At 45.4% G+C, this 24,987-nt stretch overlaps 5 protein-coding genes, 1 non-coding gene and 1 pseudogene across 6 annotated transcripts; 6 read left to right on the top strand and 1 right to left on the bottom strand.

Moving 5' to 3' along the window:
- Window positions 1-3,447: 3,447 nt before the first annotated feature.
- LOC127186920 (putative vomeronasal receptor-like protein 4) lies at window positions 3,448-4,367 on the top strand. The gene is given in 2 exon segments (XM_051143202.1): window positions 3,448-3,799; window positions 3,802-4,367. Coding segments are annotated over 2 exon segments (912 nt in total). The 5' UTR covers window positions 3,448-3,453.
- Window positions 4,368-6,362: 1,995 nt separating this feature from the next.
- On the top strand, window positions 6,363-6,458 carry LOC127187308 (uncharacterized; annotated as a pseudogene).
- Window positions 6,459-10,874: 4,416 nt separating this feature from the next.
- Window positions 10,875-11,798, top strand: LOC127186919 (vomeronasal type-1 receptor 4-like). The gene has a single exon (XM_051143199.1). It carries the CDS (start codon window positions 10,899-10,901, stop codon window positions 11,796-11,798), a length of 900 nt encoding a protein of 299 aa, XP_050999156.1. The 5' UTR covers window positions 10,875-10,898.
- A 5,336-nt stretch (window positions 11,799-17,134) lies between these two features.
- Trnas-gcu (transfer RNA serine (anticodon GCU)) lies at window positions 17,135-17,216 on the top strand. Its single transcript has one exon. It is a non-coding gene; the product is annotated as a tRNA-Ser (tRNA).
- Window positions 17,217-21,508: 4,292 nt separating this feature from the next.
- Window positions 21,509-21,950, bottom strand: LOC127209288 (histone H2B type 1-F/J/L). The gene has a single exon (XM_051168876.1). It carries the CDS (start codon window positions 21,929-21,931, stop codon window positions 21,551-21,553), a length of 381 nt encoding a protein of 126 aa, XP_051024833.1. The 5' UTR covers window positions 21,932-21,950; the 3' UTR covers window positions 21,509-21,550.
- Window positions 21,951-22,227: 277 nt separating this feature from the next.
- LOC127209163 (histone H2A type 1-B) lies at window positions 22,228-22,644 on the top strand. The gene has a single exon (XM_051168747.1). It carries the CDS (start codon window positions 22,228-22,230, stop codon window positions 22,618-22,620), a length of 393 nt encoding a protein of 130 aa, XP_051024704.1. The 3' UTR covers window positions 22,621-22,644.
- A 1,031-nt stretch (window positions 22,645-23,675) lies between these two features.
- LOC127209486 (histone H4) lies at window positions 23,676-24,014 on the top strand. Its single transcript, XM_051169139.1, has one exon. It carries the CDS (start codon window positions 23,682-23,684, stop codon window positions 23,991-23,993), a length of 312 nt encoding a protein of 103 aa, XP_051025096.1. The 5' UTR covers window positions 23,676-23,681; the 3' UTR covers window positions 23,994-24,014.
- Window positions 24,015-24,987: the final 973 nt, after the last annotated feature.

Here is a 24,987-nt window from a genome sequence, read left to right as displayed (position 1 = left end):
CTAGCACCCACGTTATGCCTCCCAACCATCTGAAGTTATAGTTCTAGGGAATCTGATGGCTTCTTCTGGCCTCTTCGGGCACCAGGCATACACGTCGTGCTCAGAAAACACACAAACAGACAAAACACCCACACACAAGAAACTAGTAAAACAAACAAGCAAACTAACAAAACAAAAACCTTTGAGAGGAGCAGGATGATCCACTCCTATGACACCACACTAGAGAAATGAGTCAGGAAACTTTCATGCTGAAGGCCAGGCCCTGTTACATAGGAAGACCTCACCTTAGAAACACAAAGGAAAAACTAATACGAAACATTGTTTGTTTTCGTTCTCCAGCTTTGTCAGCATCAAGACTCAGAGCTTTTACTCCCCCTCGTCCTTAAAACAGTTTTACTTTTCCATTTTTTGTGCAAGTGTTGGCAAGTGTTTTCTTTTACAATGTGTTGGTGATCTTTAAACACATTCGTGATGAACTTGAAGCTGTTTGCTAAAATGTCCCGATTCTAACACATAATATTGTACATACTTGTAGGTAAGTACATTTCAATCTTTAAATGCCTGGTGGATAAAGAGACATATAAACAATTAAAGCTTAAAAGATTGTCTTTTGGGCTGGAGAGATGGCTCAGAGGTTAAGAGCACTGGCTGCTCTTCCAGAGCTCCTGAGTTCAATTCCCAGCAACTACATGGTGGCTCACAACCATCTACAATGAGATCTGGTGGTCACTTCTGGTGTGTAGGCATACATACTGGTAGAGCACTGTATACATAATAAATAAAGAAATCTTTTTTAAAATTGTCTTTTGTGTGTTGAGAATCCCTGCTGTGAAGGGGCCAGGCTGTGAACTAGCACATCTTGAAACAGCTCATCTTAACTTCATGCCGGCACTAAGCAACAAAGAGCAATAATCTAACTTTTTAAGTTGTTATGGAAGAAAGCACTAAGGTCCTAGGGGACCTTATTGGGGTCCTGGGGTTAGACCAAGATGTATATTCTTTGTATATATAAATAGAAATCATGTCTTTTAAACTAGTTTTCAAAAGCATTTCACACGATAATCTAGGAGATGGGTCATCTCTACCTCCCTGTGATTCTTTGCTTCAGTTAGAAAAGAGAAATCACTTAGGAGATGTCCCAGAAGCTGGCCCAAATTAGGACTCAGACTTTTAAAGTTTGGAGAAAAGAAAAGAGGGTTTAAAATGTGGGAATCCCTAGTCATTAAACACATGGAAAACATTCAAGCTTCTCTACAGAACTCCCCCTGTTTTTCTTTGTTTGTAATCCTGGCCTCAGCCTTGACTTGAGTGAGATGGTGACTAATCACAGTGAGATATAAAGGTATGTAAAGGAAGATCTCTTTCCCCAGCCAGGCACCCTGGGGAAGTAGCTCTAATTGCAGATTGTAAAACTGATTTTCTCAGTACCGTGATTTCAGTAGTAGGGTGCGCAAGAACAAATTTGGTAAATTTTATCAAAAGAACTAGTGTAACTTTCTTTTCTGCCAGAAATTTATTATCTTAGATCTGTAGCCACAGTTAGACTTGTTTAGGGAAAATGTCATATGTTATATAAGATTGTTGTTTCCTAACCACAATAACATAAGCACAAAAGGCATAAGAGCTAAGGTGGGACTTCCGGAGCCCAGGGACAGAGCGATGGTCTCAGGTGGGGACCAGGGTGTCACCATTGGAACACAGATGAAGAAGAGGTGCCAGAGCGAGACGAAAATGGCAGGTAAAGGGCCAAATGGCTGGAAAGTAGCCCAGACTAGAAATATTGGGGTAGAATAGCTAAGTTTGCCCAGCTATAGTGCCTGAAGGTTTCAATAAATATAAAGGTCTCTGTGTCATTACTAAGAGCTAGCACTGGCATAGAAAAACCTTGCATTTTACAAATAAGTTTTATTTTTGTTACTTAATATATGCATTAATGGGTGAGGAGTTACTTAGAGCACAGAGATGACTCAAAATCAACTGTATCACTAAAGCCCATTTTAGCAGCAAAATATTTTACAGCAATCAACAGTTTCAGCTCACAAAAGCTGAAAACCTGGAGTGTATTACATCTTCTGCAAACAGCTCAACAGGTTAGGGGGTTTCTTGTCCAGGATGCCCAGTTTTTCTGAGCCTGTTCCTAGCAACTTGGCTGGTCTCTGCTTCTTTCAAACAACTGGGTTTTTTCCAGAAAGTGTTTTCAGCACTCTGTTTAGATGCACATATGGAGGGGTAGGGACTGACTATCACTTTCAGGACCTTTCTGAAACTATTGGGTTGTTTACATCGGAAGAATGAGCTTCCCTGCAGGATGAAATGTTTCTCACTGTCCCACTTAACACATCCTGTTATTTTCCTCCCTGTAACCATCCTATGTTTAAGGAGCCTCCCTCCAAGAAGGGTTCATGCAAGTAAGCTCAGATGTCTGGGTACATGCAAAGCTTGGTTGTGCAGCAGGCATCCAGCAGGTGCCTCTGCCATCCCAGCCAACATTTCCTACAAAAAGCACAACTTGGGAGTTAGCCTGCTAGTCTTGTAACCTATTACCTTGTAGGAATTGTGAGATAGTGAAATATTTTACAGCAATCAGCAGTTTGAAGAATAACCCAACCACAATAGGGAGTTGTCCATCTGAGTCAACTCTCAGCATATGTACAAGAAGATGGGGTTAACTGCCTCATGGCTTACAAGTTTAAAATAATCTTGTTATTACAAGTGATAAAACCTACGAAAAAGAAGTGTTCTCCAAAAAGAAAAATTTGACCCATGGCTCCTTGTTCTGTGCTCAGGTTCCGTGTGCTGTAAGGAAGCTGGGATAACAGGAAGGAGATACATCTGTTGGAAGTCGTTCAAACTGGCTCACACCTGAAACCATGTCTGCTCTTTTTAATTTGTGGTGTAGCCCAAGCTAACTGCTTTTCATTGGCCCTTGCAACTTGCTAGCTTGTTCCTGCGTGCCCAACAACAAAAACCGTATAAAGGCTACATAATGCTTTGGTTGGTGGGCGTTCTCTCCCAAGCCAAGTACTGCCCAGCCATGATACAGTTTGAGCTTCATGATCAGTGGGGTCATTTTTCCTTTGCAGCGTTGAGTGACGGTCTTCTCAGGCTGTGACACAAGGCTTCCCAGCACAGAAAACACCCTCTAAAGGTAATGCTTACCGTCACAATGTAAACGTCAGCGCTGAAGGGCACAAAGAAAGATCTGTTTGCAAAGGCAAGTAGATGCATAGCATGGAGTTTATGTCTCAGATAGCACTATCTCTGCCATGTCATTGAAAATAAGACAATGAAGAAAAAAAGAACAAGAATAAAGAATGCAATCAGGTGCCTGCCAGAAAAGACCCTTGTATATTTTCATATTTCAGAAACATCCATGTTTCAGAGACAGTTCATGGAGATTATGAGAGCTTCACTCATCTGTGTTCCTCAAAATACACGTCTCTAGTTCTCGCCATGAAAGAAGATAGGAGTGACCTCACCCAGAGAATAATCTTCCTTTCTCTTATTGGACTTGGAATTTTAGGAAACATCCTTCTTCTTCTCAGACATGTACATACCTTTATCATGGGTTCGGAGAAAAAACCTCCAGACCTTATTTTCACTCACCTGGCGTTTTCAAATGTAACCATTATTTGTACTTCAGAAGTCAGCTATGTAGCCACAAAAGTCCATTTCAAAAACTTTCTGGGGGATGTGGGTTGCAAAGCTGTGGTTTATCTGGCAAGGGTGGCCCGGGGCCTGTCCATCTGCACCACCTATCTCCTTAGCATGTTCCAGGCTGTCACCATCAGCCCCAGGGCCTCATGTGGAGAAGGCTCAAACCACAGGCTGCAGGGCAAGATCTTGCCATTCTCCTCCTCCTTTGGATCTTCAGTGCTCTCATAAGCTCCAACTTGCTTCATCACATGGCAGCAGGCAGCAGCTGGAATAGATCTAGAGCTGGGGCATATAATGGATATTGCTATATGCTACCACCCAGATTTACAGTTAAGTGGCTTTTTCTATCTCTCATGGCTCTTCGTGACATCGTCTTTCAGAGTCTGATGAGCTGGAGCAGTGGGTCCATGGCTGTCCACTTGTACAGACATCACATCCGGGTCCTCTACCTTTGCAGCTCCAGGTTATCAAATAGTGCCAGCCCAGAAATCCAAGCCACATGGAGTGTCCTCATTCTTATGACCTGTTTCCTCTTCCATTACTTGGGAGATTTCATATTCTCCTTCTACATTGGTTTCCTTTTGAAGTTTGATTCCATAATATCAAATGCTAAAATGTTTCTAGGTGTTGGCTATGCTGCAGTCAGCCCCTTTGTCCTGCTAATAAAGGATTTCCATCTGGTTTGCTGCTGGTTTAATCGAGAAGTCTAGAAAATAGCCTTCTGTATAACCTCTCCAGTAACTAAAGGTTTATAATTTAGATTTTACCCAGAAAAAAAAATCTTTTTCTAACATAATTGCTATTGTTTTCTGAGAGTAGAGTGCTGTACAGAATGGTTGGGCAAAACCATGGCAGTCTCTGGGAATCTGATACCTCCTTGTGACCTCTTTAGGTACCAAGCACACATGTGCTGCACATACATATGTGACTTCCCCAACACATATACAGAGATTGTGGGTCCATTAGATCTGTTTCTCCAAGCAAGTTCCCTGACAAGCTCCATTGTAGCATCTTGCCCTGGGGCCAAAGAGCAGCTCTTTGAGCAGGGGAGCAGAGGATGACAGCCCAGTGGTGCTTCACCTGGGACCAGCACTGAGCTATCAGCAGTGGTTGAGCGTGGAGGGTGGGGGGGGAGTGGCCAGATTATGCTCCTGGGAACTGATTTCTGTCTCCATCCCACCCCTATTTCTGCTTGCACTCCTTGTTCTGAGAATCTCTTGTCTAAACTTTGCTCCCTAATTCTTCCCCTCCATTCATCAATAAAGAGGCTTAAAAGCCAATGAGAGAATGGGACTATATTTCCTGCCAGCCAAAAGAGGAGGAGGGAGAGTGAGGAAGTGGGCATTCAGCCTTAAGAAGGGGCCCAGGAGAGAGCAGCTGAAGCAGAGAAAGCCAGAAAAGCAAGTGGGATTGTAGGTTGGAGAAAGCCAGATTATCTTAGAGGATTAAAATGGGTACATACTGTTCAGTTCTTGTGCCATAAAGCTTGTCAAATAAATACAATAGTCCAGTCTCAAATATTTGAGTGCTGGCCAGGTTAAGAAAGAAACTGCATCACAATTTTAAAACAACCACTAACACCTTTTGCGTTGCTCCACCCTCATCAGCCTGCAGAGGCACTCGCTTATTTCTTCTAAACTCTTCAGTATTGACTTAAAAAACATTAAATATCCCATGACATAACCACAACACAGCTGCAAAAGTCAGGAAATTAAGTATTAATTACTATTCTGTTACTGACTCAAGAGAACATACCCGGACCTCAACAACTGTCCCAGGGGTGGTATCACAGGGAACGGTTAGCTCCAAGATCTCTCTGTGATTCTCTGGGTGTGTCCCGAGTTTCTGGCAGGACAAGCTGCTCCAGGCTCACCTTGCTCCTCGCCTTGCTCACCTAGTCAGCACTAGCCCTGGAATAAATCCAAAGAGCCTTGATTCAACACTCCAGGGAACGGCACTGGGAACTGTGACTTGCCACCAGATTTGGCCGTAGCAAACTTTCCTTGGCTGTTAAGCTGTAAGCTACCCCTATACACAACCTCGTGGAATGCCATGGGTTCATTGTCATTTCACATAAGGTGTAATACAGCAGAAATCCAGTAGAAAAAGTCAGTATCGGGGAGGGGCGCAGCATTTTGTAAATTACAGGTCATCTCGGTTCACCTGGTAATTTGGCTCCCTGTGTAAATTCACTGCCTGCACCAATCAGCCAGTCAATAACCCTCGCATAGCTACTGACAGTTGTTTTAGAACAGGGTGAGTCTTTCACATGAGTTCCATTGGGCTTGGGGTCCCGGCTGCTGTCTAAGGGACAAAGAAGGAATCAATCTTTTGGGGAGACCTTGAACCATCAAGCGCCTACAGCAAGGGGAATGTCTCTCTCTCTCTCTCTCTCTCTCTCTCTCTCTCTCTCTCTCTCTCTCTCTCTCTCTCTCTCTCGTTTTTCTCTCTCTCTCTCCCCTAACTGTGGCTAAGACTTTCTCAGAAAGTGCAATCTCCTGAGATGGATGGCATTTGTTGTACACTGGTGCACAGAACAGGTCAAAGGAGAGAGCAGGACATTGCTTTTTCTGTGCCTATAAGGCAGGTCCCTATCTGATTCACAGCTTTGGACTTAACTGAAGGTGAAGAGAGGACTGCAGACAGAGAACCTGGCTGCTGTTTGCATCCTAACTGCACATCCTTCTGGGAAACTAACTAAACTCAAGACTATACCTCCAAGGATCATTTCTATAGTTTGTTACATAAGTAATTAAATTCTAATTAAGTCTAAAACAGCTTCTAGAACAAACCTATGTAGTAATTGCGGAGGGACAGAGTTGTACCCCAGGGACTGAGGTTCCGTAGAGGACTTTCTTCTCCCCCACACACTGAGAACTGCGACAACTGAAGCCCAGTGACAGATTACTCCAGACAGGAACTCTACAAACCCAGAAGGTTCAAATACAACCCTTAAGGCTCACTTGGCCAGAGGACTAACCCAGAGCTTCTCCTCCGCTGCCGCTGCTGCAGTGAGCATACCTGACCACTCTTTGATGTTCTTCCTTGGGGCTGTAAAATTTTCCTCAGAAGCACGTTTTTCTGGATTTCCTCCATGAGGCTTAGTGCTTGCTGAGCCTGATCTCCAAAGGTAATGTACCACAGGCTGGGAAGATGGGTGAGTGCCAGGCTTCCAGGCTTAGGAGCCAGGGCCTTTGGGGAGCTCAGCGAGAGCCTTTGTATGTGTTTCCTCTTTCCTTTTGGGGGAGACTAGGAAGGATGCAAGAACTTTTCCGTCTTCTAAGGGAAAACAATCCCACAACCTCTCTCTTCTCTAAGCCTCTGCTCTCACCTGTACCATGACTGACACCAAATCACTTTTAACAAAATCTTCACTGTGTATTTGCCTCTTACATCCTCCCCCCTCCTTCCCTCCCTTTCCACTCTCTTTTCCCCTACATGTGTTGAGGTTTTCTGAATTTATTCTCAGCTGATTCCTAATCATTCATACACACACACACACACACACACACACACATATCCCTATTAACTTCATCAATATATACCAGACTAATGGAGAAAACAATTCACTATTAGTATTGAAAAGTACAGTTATTCTTTTTTTTTGGCCAGATTATAAATTAATATAATCCACTGAAAGTCAGAATTTGTTTGATAAAGCAGCAAGCACTGGTGTCAGTTTTAGTTGAGAAAACTCTACCTGAAATGGGCCCAGTTGCCTGTCTGAGTTGTTACATAGCTCAATGTAAAGCATGCCCTTTTAATGAATTTTCAATAATGATTCAAAATCTATTTAGGAAGGTAACATCCCCTGCTACTGTTCAAATTGTTCAGTCAAAAAATAAATAAACAATGGAAGCATCTTAATAAGCAGAGATCCAGAAAGATAGAAAAACCCAGACCCAAATCAGAAAAACATAAAAGTGTTTGTTAATGGCATGAAGGTATGAGGTAATGTTTTGAACACTCATTTGGCTTAGTATATTTATTTTTATGTTATGTGCATTGGTAATTTGCCTGCAACTATATCTGTGTGCCTCTGTCAGATCTTGAAGTTACAGACAGTTGTGAGCTTCCATGTGAGTGCTGGGAATTGAACCCTGGTCCTCTGGAAGAGCAAAGAGTACACTTAATCCCTGAACCATCTCCCCAACCCCAAACAGTATTTTTAAAAACAAAAACAGAAACAAAAAGCAGATTCTGGATCTCTGGCTAAATTTTTTACCAACTCTCATTCAATGTATTAGTTACAGTTGTTTCTCCTGATGTGCCTGAGGTTTCATGGCACTATGGGCTGTGAATTCAGAGCACGGCATGCTTTGTTTAGTGCATAGGCACAGACTGGCACGCCTTCTTTACAGTCTAGGAAACTGAGGCTGGAAGGCAGTACCTGATGCTCCTCCTCATGGGCCTCATCGTCCCAGACTTCGATATAAACCAGTGTCCACACAGGTTTCTCTGCCAGTGATCTTGAAGCGAAAAGAGCACAGGCGGGCACAGCGGCACACACCTGTAACCCACACACTTCTGCTCCAGAAGTAGAAGCCGGAGGACCAGGTCTTCCAAGCACTCTAAGTGCAAAGATGAAGTTAGCACACACACACACCTCGATGGCTGATAGGAAGTAGAGGAGGGCAGGAGGGCAGCTTTCTCCAGTTCTGGGGAAACAGCTTAATATTCATTGCCAACCCGTCTGGATTTAGAATCGTGGAAGAGACACACCTCCGCGTGTTTCAGTGGGAGTTTCCAGTGGGTTTTAACTGAGGTGGGAGGACCTGCCCTAGATGTGGGTAGCACCATCCTGTGGTCTGGGACCCAGAATAAATTGGAAAACGATGCTGAGCATCAGCATTCTCCGAATCCAGTCTGCTGATGAACGTGACCAGATGCCCCACTCTCCTGCTGCTCTGCTCCCTGCCAAGCTGGGCTAACTTCAGACTGTGAGCCAAAGCAAGCCCTGTCTCTCCCCAGATGCTGCTTGTTCAGAGGTTTACCACAGCAATGAGAACTGAGCATGCATGGACTGCACTTTGATATATATCCTACAGGTGAGAACTGATCACACAAATGTAGAACTCTGAAAACTGAAGGCTGGGCAAGAGGGAAGTCAGCAAGTTCCCAAAGACAGCCCTAGGAAAGTAAGGCCTAATGTCCCTCAGCCCAGCAGACAACAGTCATTCATGATAACAGGGCACACTGTGTGAACAGCTTGAGGAGAAGAGCCTGGAGCCTTATCAGAAAGTTAAAATGGTAATGAAAGTGGTACCCCTAGATGTCCAGAGTCACCCAAGACGAAATAGCAGTAACTACTCTAATTTGATCGGTAAACAATGTACATGTGTTGAGATATCACACTGCACTCCACAAATGTATGATCATGGTACATTAATTAGAAACTTGGAAGAATTATTACTACAGAATAAAGAAGATAAGACAGAAAAACTGAAGTCAGTCTGATATGAATCAAAGCAAACCTATGGTATTAACAAGCTGAAAGAACAGATGTGGGTAAATCTAGCTGCCATGACAGTGGGAAATATGGTTTCATGGCAGCTGCAGTACTGTAACAACTGGTATGAAGGTAAGCATTTCACTTAGCTCTGGAGGCCCAGGGCACTGATAGGCATTGCTAGGGATTCTTAACTCATAAACCACATTCGCCCCATAGCATCACACAACACCTGAGAAGCCTTCTCCTTCTCTCCTTGAACAAAAGCAGCTTAGCCAGATCTGTTCTAGGTTTCCTTAGAGGCTCTGAGGTCATTCTGTGGGAAGGCAGCCCCCTCCTGGAACCCTTCCAGACAGTATCCCACAGCAGCTCTCATCCAGAGTCTGGCTGCATCCAGTCAGTGTTCCTGCTTTCTTTAGATTACAAGCAGAAGGAGAGAGAAACATGTCTTTCATATAGATAATAAGTGGGGGATGAGAAAAAGACTTGTAATAGAGCAGGTGATGTTTATCTTCTTGGAAGTCAAACCACCATGTGAGAGAGATTGGTTATTAACCTGCTGAAAAGCATCCTTGAACAAATTCTGAAAGGAGGTATAAATGTGAGCCGAAAACAAGAGGCGTGGCCTTTGGAGACTTGGGATAGTTTTGGCTGTTCATTGCTCCACTTCGAGATGCTCCTAGAGAGAACCCCTTGGCTTCAGGGCTCTGGGCTCCTGCTGAGGCTCCAGGTTCTGGTTGCTCCTGGCATAATCAGCAACAGGCTCACTCACACACTCACACATTGTTTGCTTCAGCTTTGTCAGCTGCACCAATAGAGAAGTGCTGTGTGGGTGAGTTTTGTGTTAAGGTATAAGATAACCCTTGGGAAATTTGAAAGCAGTGAAATTGAGAGAACAGTATGCATTAAAGCACCTCTGGAGTATAAAAACATATGACTCAAAGTTATGGTAACTACAGGCAACAGAGAAAATAGGTCTTTGCTGTTTTCATCATAAAAGAAAAATCACATAGTAACCAAATACATTGCAGAAGAAAGGTCTCTCATTCTGAAAGATGCTGATGTTGATGCAGTTAGGTAGGGTTGGTTTTATTTCTATTGTTTTTTGTTTTGTTTCGGAGGGTGTCCTATGGTTTTCTTGGGGTGGGTCTTCAGATAGGGTCTTGTTATGTTAACATGGCTGATCTGAATCTCACTATGTAGTTCAGGCTGGTAATGAATTCACAATAATCCTCCTTCCTTGCCCTTCTTCAAGTGCAGGGATAACAGATGTGAATCACCATTCTTAACACAATTTTTTAAAATAATTGTTTATATACTAGGTGTGGAAGTGGGGGAGAGGCGAAGGAAGGTGCCAGTTTGAGGAACTGACTGACAGGAGAGTTAACAAAATCAAATAGAAAATGCAAGGAGACTTCCAAGTTAGTAAACTGTTCGATTCATTTCAGTACATTCTGAGATTCAAAATACATGGAATATATACACATTTGAATGTGTAATTTAATTTTACCAATATGGAAGTTTGGAGGGTAAACCTGTTTGGTAATTTCAAATATTTTTTAATCTTCTCCCATAGATGCCACTTGTTGTTCAAGGTGTCCCATGAAGACGAGCAAAAATTGAGATATAAATAGATGGGGGAAATCTGTTCTATTGCACAGGTCAGGGCCTTCTTTTATATACCAGAAGCACACTATAACATAAAATTTATTTTACAGGTACATATAATTTCTGTTACTTTTCCTCCAACTCTACTTGCAAGATCTCAAGGTTTCTGCCCAAGAAGTTAGAAATGGTTTTGAATACGAGCGAAATAACAATATTCCTTCTTCTAACTGGACTTGGCACTGTTGCAAATGTTTATGTTTTTGTGAATTATACATGCACTTTTTTGGGTTCTGGGAATATGTCTATACACCTAATCCTCATCCACTTGGCTGTGACAAATATTATAATGCTTTTTTCCAAGGGAATGCCAACGACAATAGCGGCTTTAGGTATGAGGCACTTCCTTGGTGATGTAGGCTGTCACGTTAGTGTTTATCTAGAAAGGATGGCCCGGGGCCTCTCCATCTGCACCAGCAGTCTCCTCACAGTGGTCCAGGCCATCATCATGAGCCCCAGAGCCTCCTGCTGTGGAAGGCTCGGACTGAAGTCTGCATGGCATGTGCTTCTCTCACTGTTCCTCTTTTGGATTCTCAATCCCTTGGTCAGCATGAACCTCCTCCTTTCCATCAGAGACAAAGGTACAAACACATCACCACTGCACAAGAATAGCAGATATTGTTATTTCAAAAAAGAAAGTCAAAAAATAAACAACATTTTTCTCACCCTCCTGGTCCTGAGAGACGCAGTGTTCCAGGGCGCCATGGGAGGGGCCAGTGGCTACATGGTGTTTCTTCTCCACAAGCACCACCAGCACGTCCTCCACCTTCAGAACTCCAAGCTTCTCTACAGAACTCCCCCTGAGCTGAGAGCTGCTCAGAGTGTCCTCCTTCTGATGCTCTGCTTTGTTTTCTTCTACTGGAGTGATTGTGTCTTTTCTTTATATTTATCTTCCTCTTTAAAGAATGACTCCTTAACAGTGCATTTTCAAGAATTCCTGACCCTTGGTTACGCAGTTGTCAGCCCCCTCGTGCTGATCCACAGGGATGGACACCTGGCTGAGTGCTGTCATGCTCAGAGATATTGAGAAGCCCCGTTGCTTCGATCTCTTCAGAAAGAGGGGCTTGAAATGGCTGTTGGTGTTTTCTATGCCTTGTATATTTTTTTTAAATCAAGTAATAAAAGCTTAAGCAGGTTCTCACCCAGTACAGCTGGAGGCAAGCAGCCTACATCTGACACAAAGACGCAGGGAAGCCCGGGGGACACATGTCCTCACTTGATCCTTCAGCATTTGGTGTGAACTCTGTCCATAGATGGTGGACTTTCCCCATCAAGCTTCAGGTAGTGAAGATCAGCAGAGCAATGTGTCAACATCTGCACAAATTACTTAAGTGAATCCCTTTCACTCTGGAACCCCATCTCTAGGAACTAATCCTTCAGATACACACGTTCACTACAGAAACACAGTTAAAGATAGTGTGCATCATCCTAAACACATTACCTAAATGCCAAACCAGGTGTGCATTTTCTAGCTGCTTGAAAATATTCAATGACTGAGGGTGTAACTGAATTTCAGAGTGACTTCCTCTATGGACAATGTCGAGGCTCCATCTTCAGAACCTAAACAAAGAGAAAAATACAAAACAAAACACATCCCCAGTACCCACCGATTTTTACTGCATGTAGGACTGGTGCAGTGGTTCGGCAGGAAGACACCACTGACAACCTGAGCTCAGCCTCCCAGACCCACATGGTAGAAGAAGAAAACTGACTCTTTTCACTTGTCCTCTGACCTCCTCATGTGTGCCATGGTACATGCATGCCCTCTTCCATAAATAGATGTAACTTTTAAAACTTTAAAGATTTTAATATTAAAAAATCATCAATGAGCTCAAAAATTTATTTCTTTGGAATGATATTCAAGGGTGTCTCAATTTAATAAAATAAAAATGTGAAAATAATGTAATACAGTAATATGAATTAGAATTTTCTTCCATTTGCAAAAGTAAACCTACTAATAATTATTACATTTGAGGAAAAACTAGATAAACAGAGCTTAATAAGTACTTCCTTTTGCCTTTCTGAGTTTTTTTTTTTTTTTTCTTTAATGAGGAAACTGAAGAGTTAGGTGAGCAGTAAAGAGCACATACTGCTCTTGAAAAGGACCCATGTTTGATTCCCAGTGCATCAAGTGGTTCACAATGGCTTATGACCCCATATCCAGGGTAATCTGGCACTTCTAGTCTTCTTTGGCACCTACACTCAATTGCACAGACACATACACATAAATAAAAATAAACATTTTGGCTCTTGAAGATTTCTTTCTTTGTTTGTTTGTTTTGTTTTGTTTTTGAGATACACGGTCATGTAACCCATATTGGCCTCAAACTTGCTTGAAGGCAGAGGCTGGACTTGAACTTTCGCTCTTCCTTCCCTACCTCCCAACGGCTGGAATTATCAGTATGTGCCACTCTGCCTGGGTCAAAATTCATTTTGATGGCTGGTTGAAGGACTGAGAGGTGGAGAAATGGTGCTGTTCAATGGACCTCCTGACAGAAATAACACGTCAAACCAGTAGGAGGTGAGGAACAGCCAGGGCAAAGGTCTTTCAGGGGAGGGACTTCCTCTGCTCTGCTGAGTTAGCTGAAGAGGAGCACAGGAGGGCTCCGGATCACTGTAAGCACGTGGGTGTGGCTTCCTGGATATATACTGTTCTAAGAGTCCTGCCCACATTTAAGTGTAGGTTTCTTCCTTATGATCCAACAAGCCCACTAAGATATACATCCAAAGGAAATGAAATCAGAATGTTAGAGACACTTGTAACCCCATGTTTAGTTCTAAAATCATTCACTATTCATATGAGTTTAACCTAAGTGTGTTTCAATAGATCAAAAAACAAACTGTCATATGTAAACTAAATGAAATACTTAGCTCTAAAAGGAAAGACATCCTAAGGGTTTGGGTGGGAAGTAGAAGTGAGGAGCAATCGGAGAGGAGGAGATGGGGAGAGGATCACCCAACACCAAGCAGGTATTAAGATGCCATAATGAAGCCAACTCTTTTTCATGGTGAAATAAAAAGTTGAGCCAGATAAGCAACTGCATAAAAAATAATCATCACCAAAAAAGGAAAGAATTTATAACATGGGGAAGAAAAAAAAAAAAAAAAAAACAGTAAAGCACTCAACCCACAATAAAGGTGGTGATGAGAGAAATAAAAGCAGCTCTTAATAGCCCGAGAGGAAGGAGGGGGAGGGGAGGAAGACAAAGCAAAAATAATTCTGGCATTCAGAGATATATGAGGAGCCAGGAAGATAGCATGTTCAGTGAAATATGCCAGACACTGGAAATTAGTGCATGATTTCAGTTATAAGAGTTTAAATTCTTAAGAAAACAGAAGAACCGGGACTGGGGACTCACAGGTTTGGGGAGATACTGGTCACAGGACCAGAGGTGCAGCACTTGCCTAGCATTCATAAGGCCCTCAGCTCAAGCCCAAGAACAGGCGGAAGTTAATTAGACAAGAGGAACGCGCTCACGAGGCTAATTAAGCAACGTGGTGAGTATGATTGCTATCTGCTGGAGATCAGCTCCAGTGGCAAAGGTTCAAGTCCTGAGACAGAGAAGGGGTGTCAGAGCAAACTGAAGACACCGACCACCTGTTGACTTTCAAGCAAGTGTCCCCAAATAGCTCAAGCTATCTTTATTTATGGAATCACAATCCTGCTCGCCTGAGCAGTGGCATCACTGGTTATTGTATTTAAAGAAACCATAACATCAGCCCTACATAAGCCCCCTCATTACAAATAGCCCCCAATAGTTTGTTTTCCTCCTTCCGAACTCCTGCTGGGTCAATCACCCCCACCCTCATCTTTTACTATAAAACAGAATTTCAGCAAGCAGAAAGTAGATGTCTAGCCAGGCACGCCCTGTGGACATGAGCCTGTACCCAGCTGTGAACAAACACACCCACACAGTTATGCAAGGTGAGAGACAGGTTAACCATTTGTGGGTGTGAGCCCGTTCATCAAGCAGCACCCTCTTTGTCACAATACTTTTTAGTTGCAGGCAGAGATGTGCTCATTGCATCAAGCATCCTTTCCTGGTATGTACCTATCAATTCCTGAGACCATCTTTCCAAGAACCATTTAAGTGTCTACTGATCAAATATAGCTTGCCCATTTTTTTAAATCTCTGTTGATCAGACATAACTTCCACATTTTTAGTTTCTGTTGACCGGACACAGATACCTCAGAACAATTATGCAAACAAGACTCATCACTCCCCACACTGTCACAGGCTTACTCAGTGTGACTGCAGCTGTTTCTCCAGGGACATGATTATGTGTCCCAAAATACCCAGGATTAGTAGTCACACCTGGAGGATCGATAGAGGTAGAGGGAGGAGTGTTGACATCTGACATCCGTTTTTAACCTCCATTTTATTTGGGGTATTGAAGCTTCTATCTCCCTTCTCCAACTCCCCAGCACTGGGTATGAGGGAAAATGTTAGTGGGGAGAGCGGGCACAGACCGGTTTACTTCTCAGGGCTGTCTAGGGTCAGTTGTGCTCCTCTGGGGCAATGCTAGTCTCCATCAACAGCAAACGGAAGCACGCGATCTCCTCTGAGCTGCTTCGTTGAAACATTTCTCCCTGTCTATCTCCAAGCCGTCACACCCTCCATCTCTGGTCTCTCCAAACTGCTACACACCACAAGCTTCTCTCCAGGCTCTATTCATCTTCCTGAGAGTCCCAGCCCTTGCATTCCAAACTAAAATCTCACACTTGGGATTAAAATGAAAACATATTTACATAACATGAGTTTACAAAGAAACCAAAACTCCCGTTACAGAGGAAAGGGGGTTTCTACCCCTCAAAAGAAGATTTAGAAAAACAGAATCATCCACAGGCTTTCAGTAGAGTCTCAGCAGTGAAGCACTCAAACGCTGTCCCCTGCAGATGCTGCGTGACCACTGCCAACTATCATTAATAACAATGTACATTTTTATGTGTATGATTGTTTTACTGGCATGTAAGTATGTGATCCATGTGCATGTCTGCTGCCCACAGAAGGATAGTGGTGGTCAGCTACTAACTTACCTCGTCCTCACTCCGTCCTCAGCTGACCTGTAGACGCAACTCCCTAGTCACCTTTGCTCTGTGTTTTCCTCTGAAAGTTCAGTTCTCTCCCCTAGAAAACTTGCCTTCCCGGCCTAGAAAGATGATTCTGTGTGGTTAAGAGCCTTCTTGCTTTTGCAGAGGACCTGAATGCAGCTCCCAGCACCCATGTCATGTGGTTCAACTGCCTCAAACTCTGACTCCAGAGGATTCCATGCCTTGTTTGGCCTCTGCAGGTATCCACGGGTACATGCATACATACCCCCACACACATACACAAAAATAAAAGGACAAGGACGGAAAGGAGGGAGGGAGGAAAGAAGGAAGGAAGGAAGGAAGGAAGGAAGGAAGGAAGGAAGAAAGGAAGGAAGGAAGGAAGGAAGGAAGAAAACATACTTTTCAAGCAGGAGTACTGTTGCTCATTCCTCTAATTCCAGCTCTGGAAAGTCTGAGACGCGAGTCCAGCCTAGGCTACAAAGCAAAACATTTTGCTTTTAACTCATTTCCAAGTGGACATTTACGACTTTGATTAGTCAGTAATTCCTATCCATGTTTATTTATCTCTATTTTATTCATTACTCATTTCCAAAAACAACTGAAATAGTAATTTCCAACTCTTTCCTTTCCAGAGCCATCTTGAAGCTCGGGCGCACACCCGCCCTCTCTCTCCCTCCCTTCCTCTCCTTCCTTCTGCTTGTTTGTCTCTCCATGCCTGTGCCTCTGCGTGTGTGCATGCGTGTACTCGGACTTTGTCAAGCACCATGCTCCAATGCTGGCTACGCTAACCAGAAATCAGGTTCCTTCTAGTGACCGTAGCCTGGAAGAAGGGCTCAGGGGTCAAGTCCTAAGTAGAAGATAGATCGGATCCAGAGTACCCTTTACCCAGCGACACTTCCTAAGGTTCTGGCTCCGCAAAGGTCCGCAGCCCACTCACGGGGGTGGGAACCTGCATGAGCCCTGAGCTCCAGGGCGCGCTGTCGGCCAGCTAGGCCCTGCTCGCCCCCGTCAGGCCCACCGCCGCCCCACCCACCCGCCGTCTCCGCACGGCCACGCCTTCCGGGCCTCCCGGACGCTCCTTCCCGAAGCTCCAGCCTAGGTGGCTGCGCACATCCCAGCTCCTTTTGTTGTTATCGTTGGGTTTTTTTTGTTTTTTTGTTTTTTTGTTTTTCGCGCCGCTCATTTTCTTCCTTTCTAGTTCGTTCCTCTGGGGACAAGCCACGTATCCACGGCTGCCCCTAAGGAGCACCACAATGTGCCTAGGCGCCTCAATACTCTGGCCGAGCCACGTGACAACCTGAGCATGTTCTGACGAGGTGGCCGAGTGGTTAAGGCGATGGACTGCTAATCCATTGTGCTCTGCACGCGTGGGTTCGAATCCCATCCTCGTCGACTGGGTCTTTTATTTAAAATCGAAGTTTTATGTGTAGTTGTAAATTCAAGTCTAGCCAGAGACGTAAATGAGGCCATGAATTCAATTCTAACTTGCATTGGCTGTCAGCTTCGTTCTAGCATATTAAATCTTACTTACAACGATATGTTCGGGTTTTAACGGCTGTGGTTTACTCGGTGCTCCCTGTTGCTAGGGTGTGAGCGAAATCCCAGGTTTGCTCTATTTAATGCAATTTCTCCTGGTGAGTTCCTTCCTGGCCACTGAAGGAAAAACTAAGAAATCAAGGTGAGAATAAAGAGAAAAGAAGGGTAAAACGAAAGCAAAAGAGAGCAGAGGAGACTGCAGTCTCTCATTTCATCTTGGCATTTTCATTCATATGTATATACCAGTCTCTCTTTAGAAATCAACACTGCCATGGACACTAAAAAATAAAAGCAGAGAGTGTGTGTGCACACATCAGACTGAAATTATTACTGCTTATACACTTTGTACATAGGAAGCAGGTGCTATGTTTTCACATGTGTTTTGGATCCATCTTTCTAGTTAGTACAATGGCTAGACTCACCAATCCCATTCTCTGACTACGCTTTCATTTGCTATCTACTCATCAGTCTTTAGAATAAGTAATTCCCCTTCCCCGAGGCTGAGGGAACATTTTGTTAGAAGGATCAAAACTTAAGAAGAGATGATAAGGTGGGGGAGGGGGCTGCCCTGAAATGCTGTCTCCTGGCTAAGGCATAAAGTCACAGCAGCTGTGATCACCTGAGCAAGAAAGATCAAGTCAATTAAAGACTCCAGCACAGATGGGGAGGAGCTACACAGAGGCTGCAGCCCTAGCAGGATGGGAGAGTCTCATGGGGGGAGGGGGACATATGGGGGGAGGGGGACATATGGGGAGGGGGGGAGAGGGATGGGAGTGTCCACTAGTAGCTACTCATTCCCCAGTGAATGACCCCACAACCATGTGCATATAGGCAATACATTAGACTCTGAGGAAGTCAGAGCAGGAACTCAAACAGGGCAGGAACTGATGCAGAGGCCATGGAGGGTGTTGCTGACTGACTTCCCATGGTTGGTTAGCTCAGCCTGCTTTCTTATGAACCTAGGACCACCAGCCGAGGGGTGGCCCCACCCACAAATGGGCTTGGTCACCCCCCCCCCCACACACACACACACACACACCAATCACTAATTTAAAAAAAATTCCCTACGGGCTTGTCCAATCTTGCAGAAGCATATTCTCAATTGAGGATCCTTCCTCTCAGACGACTCTAGCTTGTGTCAAGTCGACATAAAAGTAGCATAAAACGAATAATCAGTGCTGGATGCACTGCTCTAGAACCTAGGAAATGTAAGTGATCAAAATATGCTTTACACATTCTTTAAACATGGCCTCTACCAAATCCAGCTTCTAAGGCATTCACCTTCTAGTGGAAATAGTGGGGAAGTGAGGGCAGTGAGCAAATGAACAAGAAAGCAGCAGTAAACCAAATCCCAGATCCTGGAACAAAAAACAAAAAGCAAACAAACAAAGAAAAAAAAAAACTGTGTTATCAGTGGATGTGTACATGGCAGGATGGCAAAGGAGACGTTGAGTGGTCTGCTGTGAGTGGTTCTGCGGTCAGGAATCCTTCCATACAGAGTGGAGGTCCCAAGCTAAAAAAGAGAATAACCATGTGTCCACCTCACAGAGATCCTGGCTGCAGGAGCCGCACATGCCTGCCCTTCCTCTCAAAGATGAGCATCAGGCTAATCCTCACAGAGAAGATTCAGCAGTCGAGCATGCAGTGGGGTCCCTTCTCAGGTCAGGTAACCAGTGTACTCCTAAACTACTAAGATATTTCGGTCACATTACTCATGAATGAAAAAGGGTTCCAAGAAGCTAATGAGGAAAGCTGAACAGGAGACATGAGGAAGTTGTTTAACCTCAGTCATTTGAATCCATATAGAGGGCAAAGAGAAGCCCTGTTGTTCATCTTTACATATTGTACATGTAAAACTAATAAGCATGGCTCTCGGCAGAGTGTCAAAAATAAACACAGCTGAGCATCCGTTAATACAGTGAAAACATTTTAAAGGTGACAGAGAGTGAAGAAAGGAGCCGAGCCCCATGCTGGCCTGTGGAGAAGAAACGGGACGTGCCCGAGGGAAGATGAAAGACTGGGGTGAAGAAAATGGAAAAGTTATCCACCTGGGAGGCAGGAGCCCTAAACTCATGAGTTGACAGGTTCAGAGACTGAGTCTTTTAGCAGCTTTGGTTGAGTTTTCCTAATAAGTCATCTGAAGGTGTTAGGCTCCTGCCGGGTATGGATGTGGCCTTGAACTGGTAAATAGCATGTCATTTTTTATTCACGTGTTTTTTAAAGAAGAGTGTGACTGGAGTTTGGTATAGAAGCTGAAAAACATAAATGATTTAAATATTCCCTCCACAAGAAGATAAAGGAAATGGGGCATTGGAGACTGCCCGGAAAGGGACTGACTGGGCTCTTGTACACACTCTATTGGATCCCAGCAAAAATCCACAACTGCTTTATCCTAAATGGCCACAAGATGGAGCCAAATCTTCTCGAGTGATCTTAAAGATGGTAGAACCCCTGCTCTGCCAACTCCTCCCTAAGGCCAGCAATTCCTGCTAGCTGTCCTCTCTCTGTGTGATTTCCAGAGAGTGAGCTGCAATATTTGGGGCTACACTGCTGGACTTAACCTAGAACACTGAGTGGTTATCTAACATGGAAAAGCCCTGTCTATTAGCCGAGACTGCATTTCTTTCACTTTGCATGGGTGGAGTTGGCTGAGAAACGGATGAATGGAAGTATGACTTACACAAGGGTGAGTGGTGCCCTTCCCAGTGTCCACTACACATGCTTCAGCAGTCACCAGCGTCTTCCTCGTGCTGCCTTGCTATCTAATGCGTCACCGAGACAGAAGGAGCCTAAAGACGCCAGACACTGGCAGCACTCACGAGTGTTCGCAGAAGCATCTTAACAGATACGGCTATAAAGAAACATTGCCAGCTCATGACTGAAATTTAAAGTGATTTATAACACTATCTAGTGCACAGTTTCTCAGTCTGTGGGCTGTGACTCCTTTGGAAAACCTCTATGTCTAAAAATATTTACATTAGGATTCATAACAGTAGCGAGATTACAGTTATGAAGGAGCAAGGAAAACAATTGTATGTTTGAGGGTCACCATAACATGAGGGACTGTACTAAAGGATTACAGCCTTAGGAAGGTTGAGAACCACTGCTCTAGGCCATTCTTCTCATATTTTGAATTAATAGATGGCAGTTTCTGGTCTCTAGGGGCTGAAGAAGCAGCTGTGGTTAACAAGTTTTTCAACTTTGTTTTGCTAGGACAAGAGATGCTGGTAAACTGGGGCTGAAAAGTTCAACTATAATTAATTCCAGACCAGCACCTCGTCACTGAGTCAAAAATAGTTACTCGGGGTCAGCCCTCAGTAGCTGTGCTCCAGTGAGGCTGGGACAGGGAGTGGAGGGCGGGGCTGGAGACAGAGGGTAAGGTTGAATCTCAAACTGAAAGAATTTGGTAATCTATAAACCTCCCACGCAGGACTGGTTTCGAAGGTACGAAATCACAAAGAACTGCTACAGGTTGGCACGGAGAGGTTACTGGTGAAGATGCAGCCTCAGTTGTAACAGATTGAAAAGGTACAAGAGCAGGGTGTGATGGTGCCCACATTTTAATCCCAGCACTTGGGAAGCAAAGGCAAGCAGATCTCTGTAAATTCGAGGCCAGCCTGGTCTACAAAGTGAGTCCAGGACAGCCAGGGCTACACAGAGAAACCCTGTCTTGGAAAAAAAAAGAAAGAACGGAAAATGGGGGTGGGGTGTTAAAGAAAGGGTCAGAGAAACCTTGTGGCAGGGCTGGTGTCCCCAAAGAGGTCATGGGGACACGGGGAAGTTGCAACCTTAGTTACCACTGGAGGACACAGCACCTTGATACCTGAACCCGGAGGTGACTACAAGACAGAAAAGCAGGCATAGAGCGGAGCTGGCCAGAGCTTAAAATACAAGCTGTGTGTGCACTCAGGACAGCAGAGACAGAAATAGAGCTGCCAAAGGCTTCCAGATACCTGTGGATGTATAGAGCAAACAGCATCTATTTGAAGACTCATTTCGTCTCCTGTATTCCGTTTGATTACACCCAGCAAACGCAGGGGCCTCACAGGAAACCTGCTGAACGCTAAAACTTATTGACTCACCTATGACCCCGAACTGACTACAGAGACAACTGTGCCACAGCTTTTCCCGCTGAGAGTGTGGGTGGCTCTGAAAAGAGCCTTTGGGTGATGGGTGAGGCGCGCGCTTGCTCACTTGGAGCTGGTGTACTTGGTGACGGCCTTGGTGCCCTCCGACACGGCGTGCTTGGCCAGCTCCCCGGGCAGCAGCAGGCGCACGGCCGTCTGGATCTCCCGCGACGTGATGGTCGAGCGCTTGTTGTAGTGCGCCAGGCGCGACGCCTCGCTGGCGATGCGCTCGAAGATGTCGTTGACGAACGAGTTCATGATGCCCATGGCCTTGGACGAGATGCCCGTGTCGGGGTGCACCTGCTTCAGCACCTTGTACACGTACACGGAGTAGCTCTCCTTGCGGCTGCGCTTGCGCTTCTTGCCGTCCTTCTTCTGCGCCTTGGTCACGGCCTTCTTGGAGCCCTTCTTCGGGGCGGGAGCGGACTTCGCGGGCTCAGGCATAGCGAAACTCCAGCTAGAACAACTGCAGCACCGAGACTGCCGGCCCTTCATTTTATATAAGATTCTATTCAAATGAGGCTCAGGAAAGAACACTCGTGATTGGCTGACAGTTAGGTGACGTCACATAGAAGGTTTGGCCAATAGACATGCTCATCGTCAGAATCGCTTCCATTGGTTTAGAGGAAAAAAGGAAGCCAGCCAATCGCATGGGCCCCTTTTCGATGCCAGAGAGAACTATAAAGGGCAAGCTCTCGGCTTTCGAGCGTTGAGGTGTTAGTGGCTGTTCTTATTATAAGATGTCTGGACGCGGCAAACAGGGCGGTAAGGCTCGCGCCAAGGCCAAGACGCGCTCGTCCCGCGCCGGCCTGCAGTTCCCCGTGGGCCGCGTGCACCGCCTGCTGCGCAAGGGCAACTACTCGGAGCGGGTGGGCGCCGGCGCCCCGGTCTACCTGGCGGCCGTGCTGGAGTACCTGACGGCCGAGATCCTGGAGCTGGCCGGCAACGCGGCCCGCGACAACAAGAAGACGCGCATCATCCCGCGCCACCTGCAGCTGGCCATCCGCAACGACGAGGAGCTCAACAAGCTGCTGGGACGCGTCACCATCGCGCAGGGCGGCGTCCTGCCCAACATCCAGGCGGTGCTGCTGCCCAAGAAGACCGAGAGCCACCACAAGGCCAAGGGAAAATAAGTCCAGCCTCTGGTTCTTAGTATATAAAAAACAAAGGCTCTTTTCAGAGCCACCTACGTTTTCAAACAAAAGAGGCGTAACATCTCCCTTTGTCCTTCGAAGGGGAAAAACCCTACGGTCCCTCATTAACACTTAGCCCTGACCTCATTTCTCCCCTTATGGCCACTGATTTCGTGACCTTACAGTGTACGTGGGTAACCACTCGCTAGCGCACGGCTTTGCTCGCGCCTCAGTAATAACACAGTGTAGGCCACGGCTCGGACGGTCTAGCCCTTTTACTTTCGAAAAGCAGCAGGGAGGGCTTGGTGCAAGGAGACGTCCACGGCCACAAGTGGAGCCATTTTCTTCCCCTAGTGGGCTGTGACAAGGAGACATGGCTGAAGAAACAGCTTAAATACTTTAATGTTTTGTTGTGTGTGTGTGTTTTGTTTTTTTTTGTTTTTTTGTTATGTAATCTGGTTCCTTTCGAACTTATAACTGGAATTCCCTTAGCGTTTATACTCTTACCTCAAACACATGGTCCTAGTTTTCCTGTACTTAAATGATTTCAAAACCTCCCTGACTTTCACAACTTGTATAGTGTTACCAACCCGGCATTACGAAGCAGAGCCAGACATCTGAGTTGGAAACCATCCGGGTTTATATAGCAACAAGAAGGTGATTCTCAAAATGAGCGTGAAAAACAGTAATGACAGCATTTAAAATAGTTCCCATCACGAATACATTTCATAGACTTTTCAGTTGATTGGCACAATTAGTCATTTTTCTCGTTAATTTACTGTTTGATTCACTAAAAGGCATCTCAAATACCATCGTCCTAGACAAAGTGATAAAAGGAAACACGTAAATAAGGGAAGATGGCGGAATTTGCTTCCTTTCCATTCATATCCAAGGCTGAAAAGAATGAGCCGCTGGGCTTTTGCCGCGCTGAGGGCTCCTCCCCCAGCACAGGCATTTCCCGCCCCTGCGCTTCCTGTTTTCACTCCGGTCCGCACGTTCCATATAAGAGAGACCTGCGGCGGCGCCAAGGTCGTCAGTCCGATTCCTCTTTGTGTTCAGCCATGTCTGGTCGCGGCAAAGGCGGGAAGGGCCTGGGCAAGGGAGGTGCCAAGCGCCACCGCAAGGTCCTGCGCGACAACATCCAGGGCATCACCAAGCCCGCCATCCGCCGCCTGGCCCGGCGCGGGGGAGTCAAGCGCATCTCCGGCCTCATCTACGAGGAGACCCGCGGGGTGCTCAAGGTCTTCCTGGAGAACGTGATCCGCGACGCCGTCACCTACACGGAGCACGCCAAGCGCAAGACCGTCACCGCCATGGACGTGGTCTACGCGCTCAAGCGCCAGGGACGCACGCTCTACGGCTTCGGCGGCTGAGTTCTCGGCCTGATTCCCGCTCGCTCTTCGCTAACGGCCCTTTTCAGGGCCACCCACACAACCAACAAAGGAGCTGAACTGGCTTTCTGTGTTAAGCTTGGCTAATGATTAAGAAAGGCTGGAGGGTCACACTACTTGATTTATTTTTAACTACTTTTGGCCACACTAGCGGGCAACTGCGGTCTCGGGCGGGGACTACAACAGTGGACCTTACAAAGTTTGAAGATTTAAAACCCAAAATTATTCTGTTTGAGGTGCGCACACCTTTAGTCCCAGCACTCAGGCAAGCAGATCTACCAAACGAGCTCATAGCTTTCCTGACGGCCACTGATTTCGTGGCTTTCCAGTGCACACAGGTATCCACTCCTTGGCGCACGGCGTTGCTCAAGCCTCAGTAAATAACTCAGTGTTGTACTCCACAACTACACAGAAACCGTATCTCGAAAGTCATAATTCAGTATCTGCCGTTTTAGTTTGTGGTTTAGCAGGGTCTGTGTGTTGTTTTGCAGTACTGACTTAACGTTTCGTGTTAGGCAGCTCCCCCTCAAATCCCCCCCCCCTCCTTTTAGACTATCATGGAGTAAAGTTAAGGCAGGCCTACCTCCTAATATATCTTGTTTCCATCTCCAGAATAGTTGAGATTGTTTAAAAAAAAAAAAAAAAATCCACAGGACCGTAGTGCGCATGCCTTTTAATCCCAGAAGGCCGAGGCAAGGCCAGGCTGGGCTACAGAGCGAATTCTAAAATAGTACTACACAAAAATTCTTGTCTTGAGAAAAATAGAGTTAGTTACAGGGTACTGGATCACCACTACCTATGTGTCATACTAGTCTTTCATCGATAACAATAATGTCATCAAAGAGCTGGTGCTGGTCTCAGAACGGGGCATGTGGAGCAAGTGACAGTCGCTGAGTTGAAATTGTGGTGGTGGCGCACGCCTTTAATCCCGACACTCGGGAGGCAGAGGCAGGCTGATTACTGTGAGTTCGAGGCC

The sequence above is a fragment of the Acomys russatus genome, chromosome 3 (assembly GCF_903995435.1).
Source record: "Acomys russatus chromosome 3, mAcoRus1.1, whole genome shotgun sequence".
Taxonomy (NCBI): Eukaryota; Metazoa; Chordata; class Mammalia; order Rodentia; family Muridae; genus Acomys; species Acomys russatus.
The sequence above is the reverse complement of the archived record's forward strand: the minus strand, read 5'-3'. Positions and strand labels throughout refer to the sequence as shown.

Coding starts and splice junctions, on each gene's coding strand:
- LOC127209288 (XM_051168876.1), bottom strand. CDS start 21,931: ATGCCTGAGCCCGCGAAGTCCGCTCCCGCCCCGAAGAAGGGCTCCAAG.
- LOC127209163 (XM_051168747.1), top strand. CDS start 22,228: ATGTCTGGACGCGGCAAACAGGGCGGTAAGGCTCGCGCCAAGGCCAAG.
- LOC127186919 (XM_051143199.1), top strand. CDS start 10,899: ATGGTTTTGAATACGAGCGAAATAACAATATTCCTTCTTCTAACTGGA.
- LOC127209486 (XM_051169139.1), top strand. CDS start 23,682: ATGTCTGGTCGCGGCAAAGGCGGGAAGGGCCTGGGCAAGGGAGGTGCC.